Here is a 22,456-nt window from a genome sequence, read left to right as displayed (position 1 = left end):
AATGGAAAAAATAAAAATAACTACCTTAAAAAAGATAAGAAATTTTAAAACCTCTGGCGCTACAAAAAAAGTTTTTTGTTGCTAAAATTGGAAAATAGAAAAAATGGATGAATGTGATATGACCTACTTGGTTGAAAAACAAAAATTAAAATATCCTTTGGTCTTAGTGACAACTTAAACAACGTATGCTTTATGTGCAAAAAATATGTTTTTATTACATAAAATAAATGGACAAAATAAGAATGAAAATAAAAAATATAAAAAATATGTATATGCAAATAAAAAAAATATATAGCTGATCAGCTAGTACAATTAAAAATGAATAAGTGCAGTACCAAAAAATAATAAAAATAAAATAAACACAACAGAAATATACAATAGGACTTGATCCAAAGAGAGTTCATAAGCCTTCAAGGGTTAATATGGATTAGATCCAGATCGGAACGAAATCAGAGACTCCTTCAACAGCTGAGAATGTCGAGTGCCAATTGTAGCTGGAAGGGAGACCGTGTTTTGGTCTCTGCAGCAGCGGTCAGACAACAGTGGAAGCGGATGTTTCTTTAATATAAAAGCCGATGTCGAATAACTGCTCCACTCAGGGATTCTCACAGTATCGAAGCCGGTCTGTAATGACTACGTCACGTAACGCCAGAATGCCAAACTTCCTCTTTACGGTTCGAGGTCCAGGGACCCGGGAGCGAAGCTGATAGATGCTCTAGCAGCTCCTTGGTTTTCAACATGGCTTATGTGTTTCCACAGTTTCCTATGCTCCCTCAACTGATTGCCAAGATCAAACAGGAGAGAGCATCGGTGATTTTGATAGCGCCTGCGTGGCCACGCAGGACCTGGTATGCAGACCTAGTGGTCATGTCGTCCTGTCCTCCATGGACTCTACCTTTGAGGAAAGACCTTCTAATACAAGGTCCTTTCAATCATCCAAGTCTATTTTCTCTGAGACTGACTGCGTGGAGATTGAACGCTTGATCCTATCAAAGCGCGGCTTCTCCGAGTCAGTTATTGATACTTTGATACAGGCACGAAAGCCTGTTACCAGAAAAATCTACCATAAGATATGGCGTAAATACCTGTATTGGTGCGAATCCAAGAGTTACTCATGGAGTAAGGTTAGGATTCCAAGGATATTGTCTTTTCTCCAAGAGGGTTTGGAAAAAGGCTTATCAGCTAGTTCTTTAAAGGGACAGATTTCTGCTCTGTCTATTCTTTTGCACAAGCGTCTGGCAGAAGTTCCAGACGTCCAGGCCTTTTGTCAAGCTTTAGCTAGGATTAAGCCTGTATTTAAAGCTGTTGCTCCTCCGTGGAGCTTAAACTTGGTTCTTAAAGTTCTTCAAGGAGTTCCGTTTGAACCCCTTCATTCCGTTGATATTAAACTTTTATCTTGGAAAGTTCTATTTTTGATGGCTATTTCCTCGGCTCGAAGAGTCTCGGAATTGTCTGCCTTACACTATGATTCTCCTTATCTGATTTTCCATTCAGACAAGGTAGTTCTGCGTACTAAACCTGGGTTTTTACCTAAGGTAGTCTCTAACAGGAATATCAATCAGTAGATTGTTGTTCCGTCATTATGTCCTAATCCTTCTTCAAGGAAGGAACGACTTTTGCATAATCTGGATGTAGTCCGTGCCCTGAAATTCTATTTACAGGCAACTAAAGATTTTCGTCAAACTTCTTCCCTGTTTGTCGTTTACTCTGGACAGAGGAGAGGTCAAAAAGCTTCGGCAACCTCTCTCTCCTTTTGGCTTCGTAGCATAATACGTTTAGCCTATGAGACTGCTGGACAGCAGCCCCCTGAAAGAATTACAGCTCATTCCACTAGAGCTGTGGCTTCCACCTGGGCCTTTAAGAATGAGGCCTCTGTTGAACAGATTTGCAAGGCTGCGACTTGGTCTTCGCTTCACACTTTTTCGAAATTTTACAAATTTGACACTTTTGCTTCTTCGGAGGCTGTTTTTGGGAGAAAGGTTCTACAGGCAGTGGTTCCTTCCGTTTAAGTGCCTGCCTTGACCCTCCCATCATCCGTGTACTTGGCTTTGGTATTGGTATCCCATAAGTAATGGATGATCCGTGGACTGAACACACTTAACAAGAGAAAACATAATTTCTCCAACATAGGTGTGTCCGGTCCACGGCGTCATCCTTACTTGTGGGATATTCTCTTCCCCAACAGGAAATGGCAAAGAGCCCAGCAAAGCTGGTCACATGATCCCTCCTAGGCTCCGCCTACCCCAGTCATTCTCTTTGCCGTTGTACAGGCAACATCTCCACGGAGATGGCTTAGAGTTTTTTAGTGTTTAACTGTAGTTTTTATTATTCAATCAAGAGTTTGTTATTTTAAAATAGTGCTGGTATGTACTATTTACTCAGAAACAGAAAAGAGATGAAGATTTCTGTTTGTATGAGGAAAATGATTTTAGCACCGTAACTAAAATCCATGGCTGTTCCACACAGGACTGTTGAGAGCAATTAACTTCAGTTGGGGGAACAGTGTGCAGTCTCTTACTGCTTGAGGTATGACACATTCTAACAAGACGATGTAATGCTGGAAGCTGTCATTTTCCCTATGGGATCCGGTAAGCCATGTTTATTAAGATAGTAAATAAGGGCTTCACAAGGGCTTATTAAGACTGTAGACTTTTTCTGGGCTAAATCGATTCATTATTAACACATATTTAGCCTTGAGGAATCATTTATTCTGGGTATTTTGATATGATTATATCGGCAGGCACTGTTTTAGACACTTTATTCTTTAGGGGCTTTCCCTAATCATAGTCAGAGCCTCATTTTCGCGCCGGTATGGCGCACTTGTTTTTGAGGACAGCATGGCATGCAGCTGCATGTGTGTGGAGCTCTGATACATAGAAAAGTCTTTCTGAAGGCATCATTTGGTATCGTATTCCCCTTTGGGCTTGGTTGGGTCTCAGCAAAGCAGATTCCAGGGACTGTAAAGGGGTTAAATATAAAAACGGCTCCGGTTCCGTTATTTTAAGGGTTAAAGCTTCCAAATTTGGTGTGCAATACTTTTAAGCTGAGGGGGCCAGGGAGGTTTTGTCTGAGGGAGAAATTTCAGATTCAGGAAACATTTCTCAACAAGCTGAACCTGATGTGATTACTTTTAAATTTAAGTTGGAACATCTCCGCGATCTGCTTAAGGAGGTGTTATCCAATTTGGATGATTGTGATTATCTGGTCATTCCAGAACCACTATGTAAAATGGAAAAGTTCTTAGAGGCCCCGGGGCCCCCCGAAGCTTTTCCTATATCCAAGCGGGTGGCGTACATTGTTAGTAAAGAATGGGACAGGCCCGGTATACCTTTAGTACCTCCCCCCATATTTATAAAATTGTTTTCCTATAGTCGACCCCAGAAAGGACTGATGGCAGACAGTCCCCAAGGTCGAGGGGGCGGTTTCTACTCTACACAAGCGCGCCACTATACCCATAGAAGATAGTTGTGCTTTCCAAGATCCTATGGATAAAAAATTAGAAGGTCTGCTAAAGATGTTTGTTCAGCAAGGTTCCCTTCTACAACCAATTGCATGCATTGTCCCTGTCACTGCAGCCGCGTGTTTCTAGTTTGGTGAGCTAGGAAAGGCGATTATTAGTAATTCTTCTTCTTATGAGGAGATTATGGACAGAATTCGTGCTCTTAAATTGGCTAATTCTTTCACCCTAGACGCCACCTTGCAATTGGCTAGGTTAGCGGCGAAAAAATTCTGGGTTTGCTATTGTGGCGCAGAGCGCTTTGGTTAAAATCTTGGGCAGCGGATGCGTCTTCCAAGAACAAATGGCTTGACATTCCTTTCAAGGGGAAAACACTCTTTGGCCCTGACTTGAAAGAAATTATCTCTGATATCACTGGGGGCAAGGGCCACGCCCTTCCTCAGGATAGGTCTTTTCAAAGACCAAAAATAAACCTAAGTTTCGTCCCTTTCGCAGAAACGGATCAGCCCCAAGGGCTACGTCCTCTAAGCAGGAAGGTAATACTTCTCAAGCCAATCCAGCCTGGAGACCTATGCAAGGCTGGAGCAAAGGAAAGCAGGCCAGGAAACCTGCCACTGCTACCAAGACAGCATGAAATGCGGGCCCCCGATCCGGGACCGGATCTGGTGGGGGGCAGACTCTCTCTCTTCGCTCAGGCTTGGGAAAGAGATGTTCTGGATCCTTGGGCGCTAGAAATAGTCTCCCAAGGTTATTCTCTGGAGTTCAAGGGGCTTCCTCCAAGGGGGAGGTTCCACAGGTCTCAGTTGTCTTCAGACCACATAAGAAGACAGGCATTCTTACATTGGGTAGAAGACCTGCTAAAAATGGGAGTGATTCATCCTGTTCCATTAGGAGAACAAGGGATGGGGTTCTACTCCAATCTGTTCATAGTTCCCAAAAAAGAGGGAACGTTCAGACCAATCTTAGATCTCAAGATCTTGAACAAGTTTCTCAAGGTTCCATCGTTCAAGATGGAAACCATTCGAACACTTCTTCCTTCCATCCAGGAAGGTCAATTCATGACCAAGGTGGATTTCAAGGATGCGTATCTACATATTCCTATCCACAAGGAACATCATCGGTTCCTAAGGTTTGCATTCCTGGACAAGCATTTCCAGTTCGTGGCATTTTCTTTCGGATTAGCCACTGCTCCTAGGATTTTCTCATAGGTACTAGGGTCCCTTCTGGCGGTGCTAAGACCAAGGGGCATTGCTGTAGTACCTTACTTGGACGACATTCTGATTCGAGCGTCGTCCCTTCCTCAAGTAAAGGCTCACACGGACATTGTCCTGGCCTTTCTCAGATCTCACGGATGGAAAGTGAACGTGGAAAAGAGTTCTCTATCTCCGTCAACGAGGGTTCCCTTCTTGGGAACTATAATAGACTCCTTAGAAATGAGGATTTTTCTGACAGAAGCCAGAAAAACAAAACTTCTAGACTCTTGTCGGATACTTCATTCCGTTCCTCTTCCTTCCATAGCGCAGTGCATGGAAGTGATAGGTTTGATGGTAGCGGCAATGGACATAGTTCCTTTTGTGCGCATTCATCTAAGACCATTACAACTGTTCATGCTCAGTCAGTGGAATGGGGACTATTCAGACTTGTCTCCGAAGATACAAGCAAATCAGAGAACCAGAGACTCATTCCGTTGGTGGCTGTCCCTGGACAACCTGTCACAAGGGATGACCTTCCGCAGACCAGAGTGGGTCATTGTCACGACCGACGCCAGTCTGATGGGCTGGGGCGCGGTCTGGGGATCCCTGAAAGCTCAGGGTCTTTGGTCTCGGGTAGAATCTCTTCTACCGATAAATATTCTGGAACTGAGAGCGATATTCATCATACATCAACCATCAGGGGGGAACAAGGAGTTCCCTAGCGATGGAAGAAGTGACCAAAATCATTCTATGGGCGGAGTCTCACTCCTGCCACCTGTCTGCTATCCACATCCCAGGAGTGGAAAATTGGGAAGCGGATTTTCTGAGTCGTCAGACATTGCATCCGGGGGAGTGGGAACTCCATCCGGAAATCTTTGCCCAAGTCACTCAACCGTGGGGCATTCCAGACATGGATCTGATGGCCTCTCGTCAGAACTTCAGAGTTCCTTACTACGGGTACAGATCCAGGGATCCCAAGGCGGCTCTAGTGGATGCACTAGTAGCACCTTGGACCTTCAAACTAGCTTATGTGTTCCCGCCGTTTCCTCTCATCCCCAGGCTGGTAGCCAGGATCAATCAGGAGAGGGCGTCGGTGATTTTGATAGCTCCTGCGTGGCCACGCAGGACTTGGTATGCAGATCTGGTGAATATGTCATCGGCTCCACCATGGAAGCTACCTTTGAGAGACCTTCTTGTTCTAGGTCCGTTCGACCCACTCCAGCTGACTGCTTGGAGATTGAACGCTTGATCTTATCAAAGCGAGGGTTCTCAGATTCTGTTATTAATACTCTTGTTCAGGCCTGAAAGCCTGTAACCAGAAAAATTACCACATAATTTGGTATATCTGTTGGTGTGAATCTGCGGGATTCCCTTGGGACAAGGTTAAGATTCCTAAGAGTCTATCCTTCCTTCGAGAAGGATTGGAAAAAGGATTATCTGCAAGTTCCTTGATGGGACAGATTTCTGCCTTGTCTGTGTTACTTCACAAAAAGCTGGCAGCTGTGCCAGATGTTCTAGCCTTTGTTCAGGCTCTGGTTAGAATCAAGCCTGTTTACAAAATTTTGGCTCCTCCTTGGAGTCTCAACCTAGTTCTTTCAGTTCTTCAGGGGGTTCCGTTTGAACCCTTACATTCCGTTGATATTAAGTTATTATCTTGGAAAGTTTTGTTTTTGGTTGCAATTTCTTCTGCTAGAAGAGTTTCAGAATTATCTGCTCTGCAGTGTTCTTCTCCTTATCTGGTGTTCCATGCAGATAAGGTGGTTTTGCGTACTAAACCTGGTTTTCTTCCAAAAGTTGTTTCTAACAAAAACATTAACCAGGAGATAGTTGTGCCTTCTTTGTGTCCTAATCCAGTTTCAAAGAAGGAACGTTTGTTGCACAACTTGGATGTAGTTCGTGCTCTCAAATTTTACTTAGCAGCTACTAAGGATTTCAGACAAACTTTGTCTTTGTTTGTTGTTTATTCTGGTAAACGGAGAGGTCAAAAAGCAACTTCTACCTCTCTCTCCTTCTGGATTAAAAGCATTATCCGATTGGCTTATGAGACTGCCGGACGGCAGCCTCCTGAAAGAATCACAGCTCACTCCACTAGGGCTGTGGCTTCCACATGGGCCTTCAAGAACGAGGCTTCTGTTGATCAGATATGTAAGGCAGCGACTTGGTCTTCACTGCACACTTTTTCTAAATTTTACAAATTTGATACTTTTGCTTCTTCTGAGGCTATTTTTGGGAGAAAGGTTTTGCAAGCCGTGGTGCCTTCCATTTAGGTGACCTGATTTGCTCCCTCCCTTCATCCGTGTCCTAAAGCTTTGGTATTGGTTCCCACAAGTAAGGATGACGCCGTGGACCGGACACACCTATGTTGGAGAAAACAGAATTTATGTTTACCTGATAAATTACTTTCTCCAACGGTGTGTCCGGTCCACGGCCCGCCCTGGTTTTTTTTTTTAATCAGGTCTGATAATTTATTTTCTTTAACTACAGTCACCACGGTAACATATGGTTTCTCCTATGCAAATATTCCTCCTTAACGTCGGTCGAATGACTGGGGTAGGCGGAGCCTAGGAGGGATCATGTGACCAGCTTTGCTGGGCTCTTTGCCATTTCCTGTTGGGGAAGAGAATATCCCACAAGTAAGGATGACGCCGTGGACCGGACACACCGTTGGAGAAAGTAATTTATCAGGTAAACATAAATTCTGTTTTATGCTTACCTGATAAATTTATTTCTCTTGTAGTGTGTTCAGTCCACGGCCCGCCCTGTCTTTTAAGGCAGATCTAAATTTTATTTAAAACTTCAGTCACCACTGCACCCTATGGTTCCTCCTTTCTCGTCTTGTTTTGGTCGAATGACTGAATATGACATGTGAGGGGAGGAGCTATATAACAGCTCTGCTTGGGTGATCCTCTTGCAATTTCCTGTTAGGGAGAGAATATATTCCATAAGTAATGGATGATCCGTGGACTGAACACACTACAAGAGAAATAAATTTATCAGGTAAGCATAAATTATGTTTTTTTCTGTGAGCTTTTCTTCTGTGACGGCTGTGCTATTGTTTGGCCGATCTGCAGGAGAGTTTTACATTTGGGCAACTTTTGAAGGTTAAGGTAGGGCACCTTAGACTGACTGAGGTGTAGAGGTGCATACTTTATTTTTCCTTATTTCTGTATACTTAGCGCTTTTGCGCTCCGAAAGAATACTTTCCTGCTTTAAGTGACCATGTTTTTCATTCCTTTAATTTTTGGGTATTAACACAGCTATGGATACTGAACAGGAGTCTGTTTCTCTTGATAAATGTTTGTGTTTTTCCTATGCAATTTTGTTCCTCATGTTTAGCTAAGAAAGACCCTAAAATTTAAAGATAAATTACTGCCTTCTGAGCCTATTGTCTCTCAGGATAATGCTGTTCAGGATATGCCGCAGCTTTCTCCTCAAACGTTCCAAGCCTCAATGGTTTCACATACAGTGCCCTACGGTTCCTCTCAGCCTCCTGGAAGCATTTATTTGCCAGGGGATTTTGCTGCACAGATATCGTCTGTGGTGCCTGCAGCTTTAACTGCTTTCCCTATTGTGAGTAAGCGCAAGAGGAAATCAAATCATTTTACTGCTAGTAAGATGTCTGTCCCATCTTCTTCTGCGATGGTTGACCTCTCCCATAAGTCTAATGAGGATATCTCTGTAGCTTCTGAGGGTGAGATTTCAGATTCTGACAGTATAAATCCTTTGACTGATACTGAAGAAGTTAATTTAAGATTGAACACCTTTGTTTACTTCTAAAGGAGGTACTGACTACTTTGGGCGACTTTGACCCTTCTGCCGCTGTAAACCCTAATAAATCTAGTAAACTTAATAAATACTATGATGTTCCTTCTTCTGTGGAGGTATTTCCTGTTCCAGACTGTATTTCGGAAATTATCACTCAGGAATAATCCAGGGATTCCTTTTTTCCCCTTCTCCTGTTTTTAAAAAAATGTTTCCTGTTGCTGACTCCATTCTGGATTTGTGGTGCACTGTGCCTAAGGTGGAAGGAGCTATTTCTACTCTGGCCCAAAGAACCACGATTCCTATAGAGTATATCTGTTCTTTTAAGGATCCCATGGATAAGAAGCTTTAGGCTTATTTAAAAAAAAATATATATTTATCAGGGATTACAATGGCAACCTGCTGCTAGTATTGCTACAGTTGCAAGTGCAACATCTTATTCTGAGCTGATTTTAGAAGAGACTTCTTTAGAGGAGATCCAAGAATAGACCTAAGGGTCGTCAAAATTCAAATTTTTGTTCCTTTCGTAACTTCAAAGGACAAAAGACCCCCTCTTTCTCCTCCAAGCCAGAGCAGTCCAAGTCCTCTTGGAGATCCAGCCAGCCATGGAATAAGGGGAAGCAAGCAAAGAAGCCTTCATCTGAGGCTAAATCGTCTTGAAGGGTCCTCCCCCGGTCTGGTATTGGATCAAGTGGGGGGCAGACTTTTCTTTTTTCGTCAAGCTTGGATACGCGATGTCCCAGCACTTACAATTTGTTGTTCTTCCGTTTGGCCTTGCCATAGCTCCCAGAATATTCACAAAAATTCTTAGGGCTCTTTTTGCAGTTAAGTCTTAGGGAATTGCGGTGGCGCCTTACCTGGACGACATCTTGGTTCAAGAGTCATCTTTTCAACTAGCAAACTCTCATACAGAGATCTTGTTGTCTTTTCTACATTCCCACGGATGGAAAGTGAATCTGGAGAAGAATTCCCTTGTTCCAGCTATAAGGGTGTGATTCTTAGGGACCATCATAGATTCCTTATCCATGAAGATTTTTCTGATGGATATCAGAAAATCCAAACTTCTCTCTTCATGTCTCTCTCTCCAGTCTGCTATTCATCCATCAGTGGCTGAATGCATGGAGGTAATTGGTCTGATGGTTGCTTCCATGAACATCATTCCTTTTGCTCGGTTCCATCTGAGAGCTCTGCAGCTATGCATGCTCAGCCAAAGGAATGGATACCATTCAGATCTATCTCAGAGGATATATCTGTATCCCCTAACAAGAGACTCTCTCTCGTGGTGGGTTTCTCAGGGTCATCTGTCTCAGTGCACATGCTTCCGGAGACCCTCCTGGGTGATTGTAACCACGGACGCCAGCCTGTTAGGCTGGGGAGCGGTCTGGGGCTCTTTAAAAGCCCAGGGCCTTTGGATTTGGAAGGAGTCCTCTCTTCCCATAAACATCTTAGAGTTGATGGCACTCTTCAATGCCTTGATAGCTTGGCCTCAGTAGTTTTTTGTCCGGTTTATCAGATTCCAGTCGGACAACATCACCTCACTGGCTTATATGAACCACCATGGAGGAACTCTGAGTCCCTTGACTATAAAGGAGGTGACTTGCATTATCCAGTGGGCGGAAGCTCACGATTGTCTCTTATCTACCATTCACATTCCAGGAGTGGACAACTGGGAGGCGGATTTTCTGAGCAGACAGACTTTTCATCCCGGGGAGTGGGCTCTCCATCCGAAGGTGTTCACCAGGATAACCCTCAGGTGGGGGGTTCCGGAGTTGGATCTGATGGTGTCTCGCCAGAATGGTAAGCTGCCAAGGTACGGTTCAAGGTCAAGAGATCCTCAGGCCGCCCTGATTCCTTGGGATTTTATGTCTGGCATACCTATTTCCTCTGTTTCTTCTCTTTCCACGAGTCATTGCTCGTATCAAGCAGGAGAGAGCGTCAGTAATTCTAATAGCTTCTGCATGGCCTTGCAGGATCTGATTCATGGATTTGGTGCAGATGTAATTTCTTCGACCTTGGAGGTTACCTCTGAGGAAGGAAGGGCCTTCTAACTCAGGGTCCTTTCCTCCATCCAAATCTAGTTTCTCTGAAGCTGACTGCTTGGAGATTGAACGCTTAGTTTTGGCCAAGCGTGTTTTTTTCTGAGCCGGTTATTGCTACCATTCTTCAGGCTCGCAAACCAGTTACTCGTAAGATTTACTATAAGGTATGGCGCAAATACCTATATTGGTGTGAATCAAAGGGTTTTGCTTGGAGCACGGTCAGGATTCCTAGAATTTTGTCTTTTCTCCAGGAAGGTCCGGAGAAGAGTTTGTCAGTTCTCTAAAGGGTCAGATTCCTGCACTATCTATTCTTTTGCACAAACGTCTGGCAGATGTACCAAATATTCAACCTTATTTTCAGGCCATGATCAGAATCAGGCCTGTGTTTAAACCTGTTGCTCCTCTTTGGAGCTTAAACCTTGTTCTTAGAGTTTTGCAACAGGCTCCATTTGAGCCAATGCATTCCGTAGGTATTAAGTTGTAATCTTGGAAGGTCTTTGTTCCTTATTGCTATTTCTTCTGCTTGCAGAGTTTCTGAACTCTCAGCTCTGCAGTGTGATTTCCCCTTACCTTATTTTTCATGCGGATAAGGCGGTCCTTCGTACTAAATTGGGTTTTCTCCCTAAGGTAGTGTCGGATCGAAAACATTAATCAGGAAATTGTTGTTCCTTCTTTTTGTCCTAATCCTCCTTCTCATAAGGAACGTATTTTGCATAACTTGGATGTTGTGCATGCTTCTAAAATTTTACCTTCAAGCTGCTAAAGATTTTTGGCAGTCTTCTACCTTTTTCGTTGTTTTCTCTGGAAAGCGTAAGGGTCAGATGGCCACTTCTACTACTCTTTCCCTCTGGTTAAGAAGTATGATTAGTTTTGCTTATGAGACTGCTGGACAGCAGTCTCCTGAGAGAATTACGGCTCATTCCACTAGGGATGTCTCCTCATCTTGGGCTTTCAAAAATGAAACTTCTGTGGAACAGATTTGCATGATGGCAACATGGTCCTACCTGCATACTTTTTCCAAATTCTTTTGGGAGAAAGGTTCTTCAAGCGGTGGTCCTCCTGCCTTATTCTCCCTCACTGTTCATTCCATGTCCTCTAGCTTGGGTATTGGTTCCCACTAGTAATTGTAATGATGTTGTGGACTCTCCATGCCATAGGAAAGAAAAGAAAATGTATGCTTACCTGATAAATTTATTTATTTCCGGGTATGGAGAGTCCACGACCCCACCCTTAACTAAGACAGATTTTTTTGGTTAAACCTCAGGTACCTTTATTCCTTTATCTTCTTTTCTTTCATGTAATTGGCAAGAGTCCATGAGCTAGTGACGTATGGGATATACAATCCTACCAGGAGGGGCAAAGTTTCCCAAACCTCAAAATCCCTATAAATACACCCCTCACCACACCCACAATTCAGTTTTACAAACTTTGCCTCCTATGGAGGTGGTGAAGTAAGTTTGTGCTAAGATTTCTACGTTGATATGCGCTTCTCAGCATTTTTTGAAGCCCGATTCCTCTCAGAGTACAGTGAATGTCAGAGGGATGTGAAGGGAGTATCGCCTATTGAATGCAATGGTTTTCCTCACGGGGATCTATTTCATAGGTTCTCTGTTATCGGTCGTAGAGATTCATCTCCTACCTCCCTTTTCAGATCGACGATATACTCTCATATTCCATTACCTCTACTGATAACCGTTTCAGTACTGCTATATGTGGATGGGTATCTTTTGGTAAGTATGTTTTCATTACTTAAGACACACTCAGCTATGGTTTGGCATTTTATGTATTTATATAAAGTTCTAAATATATGTATTGTACTTATATTTGCCATGATTCAGGTTTTCAGTATATTTACTTTTTCAGTTTCATATCTGTGAAATGCTTTTTTATGAAAATGTATTTCTTACCTGGGGTATAGTCTCTTTTTCAAATTGACTCTCTTTTAAATTCGCGGGCAGAATTAGGCTTGCGAGGGTGCAAAATGCCAAAGTTTATTGCGTCATTCTTGGCGTGAGATTTTTTGGCGCGAAGTTACGTTCATTGACGCAAATTCGTCATTTCCGGCGTCTTAGTTGACGCCGAGTCCTTCACAAGGTTGCGTCATCTATGACGCGAGTGTGACGTTTTTGGCGCCAAAAAATATTTTTCTGTTTGTTGTGTGTCATACTTGGCGCCAAATATTTTCATTATTTAAGACCCCATTTTGTTTTTGCCTCTTGCCTTTTTCTATGTCAAAGGGATATGCTGTTTGCATTTTTTCCCATTCCTGAAACTGCCATATAAGAAAATTGATAATTTTGCTTTATATGTTGTTTTTTTCTCTTACATTTGCAATATTTCTCAATCTGATCCTGTCTCAGAATTCACTGTTGGATTCCAGCTGCCTGATAACAGTGCATTTTTTGTAAACTTATGGAGATTATACCTCCAGCTGTGGTTTGTAATAGTTGTCATGATAAACTTTTACATGCAGAAAATGTATCCATCAGTAGTAGTTCATTACCTGTTGCTGTTCCCTCAACATCTAATGTACAAGATATACCTGTAAATTTAAAATAATTTATTTCTGATTCTATTCAGAAGGCTTTGTCGGCCATCCCGCCTTCTAATAAACGTAAAAGGTGTTTTAAAACTTCTCATAGAGTTGATGAAATTTCAAATGACCGGCAACATACTGATTTATCCTTCACTGATGAGGATCTATCTGATTCAGAAGATCCTGCCTCAGATATTGATACTGACAAATCTTCTTATTTATTTAAAATGGAGTATATTTGTTCTGTATCAAAAGAAGTGTTGATTACATTGGATATGGAGGAAACTAGTCCTCTTGATATTAAAACTAGTAAATGTTTAAATTCTGTTTATAAACCTCCTGTGGTTATTCCAGAGGTTTTTCCAGTTCCTGATGCTATTTCTGATATTATTTCTAAAGAATGGAATAGGCCTGGTACTTCTTTTATTCCTTCTTCAAGGTTTAAAAAATTGTATCCTTTGCAAGCAGTTAGATTGGAGTTTTGGGAAAAGATCCCCAAAGTTGATGGGGCTATCTCCACTCTTGCTAAACGTACTACTATTCCTACGGACAATAGTACTTCTTTTAAAGATCCTTTAGATAGGAAACTTGAATCTTATCTAAGGAAGGCTTATTTATATTTAGGTCATCTTCTTAGGCCTGCAATTTCTTTGGCTGATGTTGCAGCTGCTTCAACTTTTTGGTTGGAAACTTTAGCGTAACAAGTATCAGATCATGATTTGTCTAGCATTGTTAAGTTGATTCAACATACTAATAATTTCATTTGTGATGCCATTTTTGATATCATCAAAATTTATGTTTGATATATGTCTTTAGCTATTTTAGCTAGAAGAGCTTTGTGGCTCAAATCTTGGAATGCTGATATGACTTCTAAATCCAGATTGCTTTCTCTTTCTTTCCAAGGTAATACATTATTTGGTTCTCAGTTGGATTCAATAATGTCAACTGTCACTGGGGGAAGGGAGTTTTTTTGCCTCAGGATAAAAAACCTAAAGGCAAATCTAAAGCTTTTAACCGTTTTCGTTCCTTTCGACATAATAAGGAACAGAAATCTAATCCTTCCCCAAAGGAATCTGTTTCCAATTGGAAACCTTCCTCAGATTGGAATAAATCCAAGCCTTTTAAGAGATCAAAGCCAGCCCTCAAGTCCGCATGAAGGTGCGGCTCTCATTATAGCTCAGCTGGTAGGGGCAGATTAAAATTCTTCAAAGATGTTTGGATCAGTTCGGTCCAAAATCATTGGATTCAGAGTATTGTCTCTCAGGGGTACAGAATAGGATTCAGAGTAAGAGCACCTGTGAGAAGATTTTTTCTCTCACGCATTCCAGTGAACCCAGTAAAGGCTCAGACTTTCATGAAGTGTGTTTCAGACCTGGAGTTATCAGGGGTAACCATGCCAGTTCCGTTTCAGGAACAGGGCCTGGGGTTTTATTCAAATCTATTCATTGTCCCAAAGAAAAAAAATTAATTCAGACCAGTTTTGGATCTAAAGATTTTGAATCGATATGTAAGAGTACCAACTTTTAAGATGGTGACTATAAGCAAGGGCATTATGTGTCCACAATAGACTTACAGGATGCATATCTTTATATTCTGATTCATCCGGATCACCATCTGTTCCTGAGATTCTCTTTTCTAGACAAGCATTACCAATTTGTTGCTCTTCCTTTTGGCCTAGCAACAGCTCCAAGAATCTTTTCAAAGGTTCTCTGTGCCCTACTCTCTGTAATCAGAGAGCGGGGTATTGCGGTGTTTCCTTATTTGGACGATATCTTGGTACTCGCTCAGTCTTTACGTTCTGCAGAATCTCACGTGAATCAACTAGTGTTGTTTCTTCAAAGAAATGATTGGAGGATCAATTTACCAAAAAGTTCTTTGATTCCTCAGACAAAGGTAACCTTTTTAGGTTTCCAGATAGATTCAGTGTCCATGACTTTGTCTCTAACAGACAAGAGACGTTTGAAATTGGTTGCAGCCTGTCAGAACCTTCAGTCTCATTATTCCCTTCAGTAACTATGTGCATGGTAGTTTTAGGTCTCATGACTGCAGCATCGGACACGATCCCCTTTGCTCGTTTTCATATGAGACCTCTCCAGCTTTGTATGCTGAACCAATGGTGCAGGGATTATACTAGGATATCACAATTAATATCCTTAAATCCCAATATTCGAATTTCTCTGACTTGGTGGTTAGATCACCATCGTATAATTTTAGGGGCCTCTTTCGTTCGTCAAACCTGGACTGTGATCACAACAGATGTGAGTCTATCAGGTTGGGGATCTCTGACAGCACAAGGGGTTTGGAAATCTCAAGAGGCGAGATTACCAATCAATATTTTGGAACTTCGTGCAATTCTCATGGCTCTTCAGTTTTGACCTCTATTGAAGAGAGAACCGTTCATTTGTTTTCAGACAGACAATATCACAACTGTGGCATATGTCAATCATCAGGGTGGAACTCACAGTCCTCAAGCTATGAAAGAAGTATCTCAGATACTTGTTTGGGCGGAATCCAGCTCTAATTTCTGCGGTTCATATCCCAGGTATAGACAATTGGGAAGCGGATTATCTCAGTCGTCCGACTTTATATCCGGGAGAATGGTCTCTTCACCCAGATGTGTTTTCTCAAATTGTTCAGATGTGGGGGCTTCCAGAAATAGATCTGATGGCTTCTCATCTAAACAAGAAACTTCCCAGGTACCTGCCAAGGTCCAGGGATCCTCAGGCGGAAGCAGTGGATGCGTTGACACTTCCTTGGTGTTATCAACCTGCTTATGTTTTCCCGCCTCTAGTTCTTCCAAGAGTGATCTCCAAAATCATCATGGAGCAATTGTTTGTGCTGCTGGTGGCTTCAGCATGGCCTGACAGGTTTTGGTATGTGGATCTTGTTCGGATGTCCAGTTGCCAACCTTGGCCACTTCCATTAAGGCCAGACCTTCTATCTCAAGGTCCGTTTTTCCATCAGGATCTCAAATCATTACATTTGACGGTATGGAAATTGAACGCTTAGTGCTTAGTCATAGAGGTTTCTCTGACTCAGTGATTAATACTATGTTGCAGGCTTGTAAATCTGTTTCTAGAAAGATTTATTATTGAGTTTGGAAGACTTATATTTCATGGTGTTCTTCTCATAAATTCTCCTGGCATTCTTTCAGAATTCTTAGAATTTTACAGTTTCTTCAGGATAGTGTGGATAAAGGTTTGTCTTCAAGTTCCTTGAAAGGACAAATCTCTGCTCTTTCTGTTTTATTCCACAGGAAAATTGCTAAACTTCCTGATATTCATTGTTTTGTACAGGCTTTGGTCCGTATCAAGCCTGTCATAAAATCAATCTCTCCTCCATGGAGTCTTAATTTGGTTTTGAAGACTTTGCAGGCTCCTCCATTTGAGCCTATGCATTCTTTGGACATTAAACTACTTTCCTGGAAAGTGTTGTTCCTTTTGGCCATCTCTTCTGCTAGAAGAGTTTCTGAATTATCCGCTCTCTCTTGTGAATCTCCTTTTCTGATTTTTCATCAGGATAAGGCAGTTTTGCGGACTTCATTTAAATTCTTACCTAAGGTTGTGAATTCTAACAACATTAATAGATAAATTGTTGTCCCTTCTTTGTGCCCTAATCCTAAGAATTCTTTGGAGAGATCTTTACATTCTTTGGATGTGGTGAGAGCTCTGAAATAATATGTTGAAGCCGCTAAAGATTTTAGGAAGACTTCTAGTCTATTTGTTTTCTTTTCTGGTTCCAGGAAAGGTCAGAAGGCTTTTGCTGTTTCTTTGGCATAGTGGTTAAAGCTTTTGATTCATCAAGCTTATTTGGAGTCGGGTAAGCCCCGTCTCCAAGAATTACAGCTCATTCTACTAGATCAGTTTCCTATTCTTGGGCTTTTAAGAATGAAGATACAGTTGATCAGATTTCCAAAGCAGCATCTTGGTCTTCTTTGCATACATTTACTAAATTCTACCATTTTGATGTGTTTGCTTTCTTCGGAAGCAGTTTTTGGTAGAAACGTTCTTCAGGCAGCTGTTTCAGTTTGATTCTTCTGCTTATGATTTAAGTTTTTATTTTTATTTTTTGAGAATAAACTTATATTTGGGTTGTGGATTTATTTATTTTTTCCAGCGAAATTGCTGTTTTTATTTTGTCCCTCCCTCTCTAGTGACTCTTGCGTGGAGTTCCACATCTTGGGTATTGCTATCTCATACGTCACTAGCTCATGGACTCTTGCCAGTTACATGAAAGAAAACATAATTTATTTAAGAACTTACCTGGTAAATTAATTTCTTTCATATTGGCAAGAGTCCATGAGTCCCACCCCTTTATTTATAGTGGTTATGATTTTTTTGTATAAAGCACAATTATTTCCAAATTCCTTTGTTGATGCTTTTTACTCCTTTCTTTATCACCCCACTTCTTGGCTATTCATTAAACTGAATTGTGGGTGTGGTGAGGGGTGTATTTATAGGCATTTTGAGGTTTGGAAAACTTTGCCCCTCCTGGTAGGATTGTATATCCTATACGTCACTAGCTCATGGACTCTTGCCAATATGAAAGAAATGAATTTATCAGGTAAGTTCTTAAATGATGTTTTTCCATTTTTATTCGGCTGAATGACTGGTTGTTATCGGTAAGGGAAGTGACCCTTAAAGTGAAGGTTAACTTACCTTGTTTGCAATCAACAGTAATAATCTTTTGCCATAAATAATATGTTTCATTCATCATTTTTTTTTTATGTGTCTGTAAAAACAATTATCCCCGTAATAAATATCTTTTTTTTCTTCTGCAAATTCAGCCCGTTATATTTTTTTTTTCCAATTTCCTGGTCACATGTTTTACATACCCAATTGAAACTCTGGCCGATAGGCGGCCATCAAACCACGTCATCCCCACACATGTTATTCTGCGCATGCCCAATAATTTTGGAGTCAGTATTAGTTTTGGAGTGCGCTCCCGTTTCGCGCATGCGCATTTGATTCTTAGGGAAAAAAATATTTGTCATCTGCTTTCATGGACCGCTGAGAAAGTTATGGACCGTAACGGAGAAGCACATTGCCTTACTTGTCAAATAACATAGTACTGAATGAATATATTAGTGTTATTCATTGAGTACTATGTTTCTTGCTAGATTAACGCATGCGCATTGGATGCCGGTATCGGCGCGAAGCGCATGCGCAGTAAACAGGGCATTGTGAACGCGCATTTTCGGTGACGTATAGAGCGGGTGGAACCGCTCTATACATCATCGAACAGAAAGATAGGAAGTAGGGGATGGGAGGAGTTTGCAGTGTAACGGTAGGAACAAAAGATAGTGAGTAAAAGTTTAATTATTTAAATAAATTTATCAAATAGAGTTAGCGATCATACTATTATTATTATAGTGGATGCATTGATGAATTGGAAATATATTAACTTTACCTTCACTTTAAAGGGACAGTCTATACCAGAATTTTTATTGTTTTAAAAGATAGATAATCGCTTTATTACCCATTTCCCAGTTTTGCATAACCAACACAGTTATAATAATATACTTTTAACTTCTGTGATTATCTTGTATCTAAGCCTCTGCAAACTGCCCCTTTTTTCAGTTCTTTTGACAGACTTGCAGTCTAGCCAATCAGTGCCTGCTCCCAGATTACTTCACGTGCACGAGCACAGTGTTATCTATATGAAATATGTGAACTAACACCCTCTAGTGGTGAAAAACTGTTAAAATGCATTCTGAAAGAGGTGGGCTTCAAGGTCTAAGAAATTAGCATATGAACCTCCTAGGTTAAGCTTTCAACTAAGAATACCAAGAGAACAAAGCAAAATTGGTGATAAAAGTAAATTGGAAAATTGTTTAAAATTACATGCTCTATCTGAATCATGAAAGTTTATTTTGGCCTAGACTGTCCCTTTAACAGTTCTGCTGGGGTGCTCTTTGCCTCCTCCTGCTGGCTAGGAGGTGAATATCCCACTAGTAATTGGAATGGCGTCGTTGGCTCTCCATGCCCGGAAATAACTAAATTTATCAGGTAAGCATACATTTTACTTTTTATCCTTTTTAGATATTCATTATTTATTTGATGCTTCTATTGATTCTTTACTCAAACATGGAAAGTGTTCTGAATAAAAGCCTACACAACACTGAAAGTAAATCTAAGCTCCTACTCCTAACCTTACCAAGAGATGGCAAAATGTTGTACTACCTTCCCATAAGGAAGTCCACATGAGAAATGAGTACCTGTCTCCCCTTGGATGAAAATCAAGATCCTAGCCTCTTGCTTTTTTCACTACCTTTTGCCTTCAACAGTTATTCCGCCTTCAGTTTTCTTCAGTAATATTTAAGGACCCTTCCTGATCATTTCAAAATACAACCTCTAAGCCCTTTCTGGGCCCTAAACTGAAGGCCTAAATTTAATTTTGTTGTTCTCTCTTCCAGAATGATGGAGGGGCAGTGTGGGTGACCACCTAATGCAATGGGCGTGGTATTCTAGACAAGCATCTTCTCCCATTTAGGAGGGTGTTTTTTTTGCATTGCTTCATTGGCAAGATAATTTCTTAGGTTTTTCTGGACTTGTACAATCAGAAGATACCACTGCAATGGCTTACATAAATCATTAAGGGAGCACCTTAATTCAATTCAACACCTGAGCCACAACTAAGTCTAACCTCCAGAGTGATCCCATTAAACTTTTTTTTATTTTCTCTTCACTGTTTCACAATTTGTGATTTGCTTGTAAAAAAAACCCAAAATCAATGTGCATAGGACTTTTCCTTAACCGTTATTCACGTTACAAAGTTTACCAAACTGCGAGAGTTTCCTCTTCTAGAGACTGGCTTATTTTTCCTGATGTCCTGGAGTACATTTCTTCTTGCCGAAGCATGTGGTTACACAGGTAAGTTGTGCAAATTCCTATAAAGGACATTAAAAAGGGGAGATTGTTACTGTAGTAACTCATGGAGAACTGTCTCAACATAGGTGATAATATATTACATCAGGCTTTTATACATAGGTTACAAAATGTTGGTGCCCAATATGAAACACAAACTTTCTAATTTTATTTCTATCATCAATTGTTCTTTGTTCTCTAGGTATATTTTGTTGAAAAGCAGGGACATATGCTTTGGAGCCGGCCAATTTTTAGAGCACTATATGGCAGCAGCTTTCCACGAATGTTATCCATATGCAAGAGCACTATTTTCTGCCATGTAGTGCTCCAGACATGTACCTATGTATCTCTTCAACACAGGATATCATGGGAATGAAGCAAATTTGAGAATAGAAGTAAAATGGAAACTTGTTTTTTGAAATGGTATGCTCTGTCTAAGTCACTGAAAGAAATGTTTTGGGTTTCATATATGTGTAATGGAAACTAAAACTTTACTATTTTTTGTCTTCAATAATTTAAACAACTAATATGTTTTAAAAAAATTAGCATTTCTCCAACATAGGTGTGTCCGGTCCACGGCGTCATCCTTACTTGTGGGATATTCTCTTCCCCAACAGGAAATGGCAAAGAGCCCAGCAAAGCTGGTCACATGATCCCTTCTAGGCTCCGCCTACCCCAGTCATTCTCTTTGCCGTTGTACAGGCAACATCTCCACGGAGATGGCTTAGAGTTTTTTAGTGTTTAACTGTAGTTTTTATTATTCAATCAAGAGTTTGTTATTTTGAAATAGTGCTGGTATGTACTATTTACTCAGAAACAGAAAAGAGATGAAGATTTCTGTTTGTATGAGGAAAATGATTTTAGCAACCGTCACTAAAATCCATGGCTGTTCCACACAGGACTGTTGAGAGCAATTAACTTCAGTTGGGGGAACAGTGAGCAGTCTCTTGCTGCTTGAGGTATGACACATTCTAACAAGACGATGTAATGCTGGAAGCTGTCATTTTCCCTATGGGATCCGGTAAGCCATGTTTATTACGATCGTAAATAAGGGCTTCACAAGGGCTTATTAAGACTGTAGACTTTTTCTGGGCTAAATCGATTCATTATTAACACATATTTAGCCTTGAGGAATCATTTTATTTGGGTATTTTGATATAATAATATCGGCAGGCACTGTTTTAGACACCTTATTCTTTAGGGGCTTTCCCAAAGCATAGGCAGAGCCTCATTTTCGCGCCGGTGTTGCGCACTTGTTTTTGAGAGGCATGGCATGCAGTCGCATGTGAGAGGAGCTCTGATACTTAGAAAAGACTTTCTGAAGGCGTCATTTGGTATCGTATTCCCCTTTGGGCTTGGTTGGGTCTCAGCAAAGCAGATACCAGGGACTGTAAAGGGGTTAAAGTTCAAAACGGCTCCGGTTCCGTTATTTTAAGGGTTAAAGCTTCCAAATTTGGTGTGCAATACTTTTAAGGCTTTAAGACACTGTGGTGAAAATTTGGTGAATTTTGAACAATTCCTTCATGTTTTTTCGCAATTGCAGTAATAAAGTGTGTTCAGATTAAAATTTAAAGTGACAGTAACGGTTTTATTTTAAAACGTTTTTTGTACTTTGTTATCAAGTTTATGCCTGTTTAACATGTCTGAACTACCAGATAGACTGTGTTCTGAATGTGGGGAAGCCAGAATTCCTATTCATTTAAATAAATGTGATTTATGTGACAATGACAATGATGCCCAAGATGATTCCTCAAGTGAGGGGAGTAAGCATGGTACTGCATCATTCCCTCCTTCGTCTACACGAGTCTTGCCCACTCAGGAGGCCCCTAGTACATCTAGCGCGCCAATACTCCTTACTATGCAACAATTAACGGCTGTAATGGATAATTCTGTCAAAAACATTTTAACCAAAATGAACACTTATCAGCGTAAGCGCGACTGCTCTGTTTTAGATACTGAAGAGCATGACGACGCTGATAATAATGTTTCTGAAGGGCCCCTAACCCAGTCTGATGGGGCCAGGGAGGTTTTGTCTGAGGGAGAAATTACTGATTCAGGGAACATTTCTCAACATGCTGAACCTGATGTGATTACATTTAAATTTAAGTTGGAACATCTCCGCATTCTGCTTAAGGAGGTATTATCCACTCTGGATGATTGTGACAAGTTGGTCATCCCAGAGAAACTATGTAAAATGGACAAGTTCCTAGAGGTGCCGGGGCTCCCAGAAGCTTTTCCTATACCCAAGCGGGTGGCGGACATTGTTAATAAGGAATGGGAAAGGCCCGGTATTCCTTTCGTCCCTCCCCCCATATTTAAAAAATTGTTTCCTATGGTCGACCCCAGAAAGGACTTATGGCAGACAGTCCCCAAGGTCGAGGGAGCGGTTTCCACTTTAAACAAACGCACCACTATACCCATAGAGGATAGTTGTGCTTTCAAAGATCCTATGGATAAAAAATTAGAAGGTTTGCTTATAAAGATGTTTGTTCAGCAGGGTTACCTTCTACAACCAATTTCATGCGTTGTCCCTGTCGCTACAGCCGCATGTTTCTGGTTCGATGAGCTGATAAAGGCGGTCGATAGTGATTCTCCTCCTTATG

The 22,456-nt window shown here is 41.1% G+C and overlaps 1 protein-coding gene across 1 annotated transcript in view; it reads left to right on the top strand.

Annotated features, from left to right (window-relative positions):
- Positions 1–22,456, top strand: part of SLC9A6 (solute carrier family 9 member A6) — a 227,520-nt gene that overhangs the window by 125,118 nt on the left and 79,946 nt on the right. The window contains exon 8 of the mRNA XM_053699267.1: positions 19,754–19,859. Within this exon, the coding sequence (XP_053555242.1) occupies positions 19,754–19,859 (106 nt within the window). The remainder of the gene's footprint in view (positions 1–19,753; positions 19,860–22,456) is intronic.

This window comes from Bombina bombina, chromosome 1, assembly GCF_027579735.1.
Source record: "Bombina bombina isolate aBomBom1 chromosome 1, aBomBom1.pri, whole genome shotgun sequence".
In the NCBI taxonomy this organism is placed as follows: domain Eukaryota; kingdom Metazoa; phylum Chordata; class Amphibia; order Anura; family Bombinatoridae; genus Bombina; species Bombina bombina.
The sequence above is the reverse complement of the archived record's forward strand: the minus strand, read 5'-3'. Positions and strand labels throughout refer to the sequence as shown.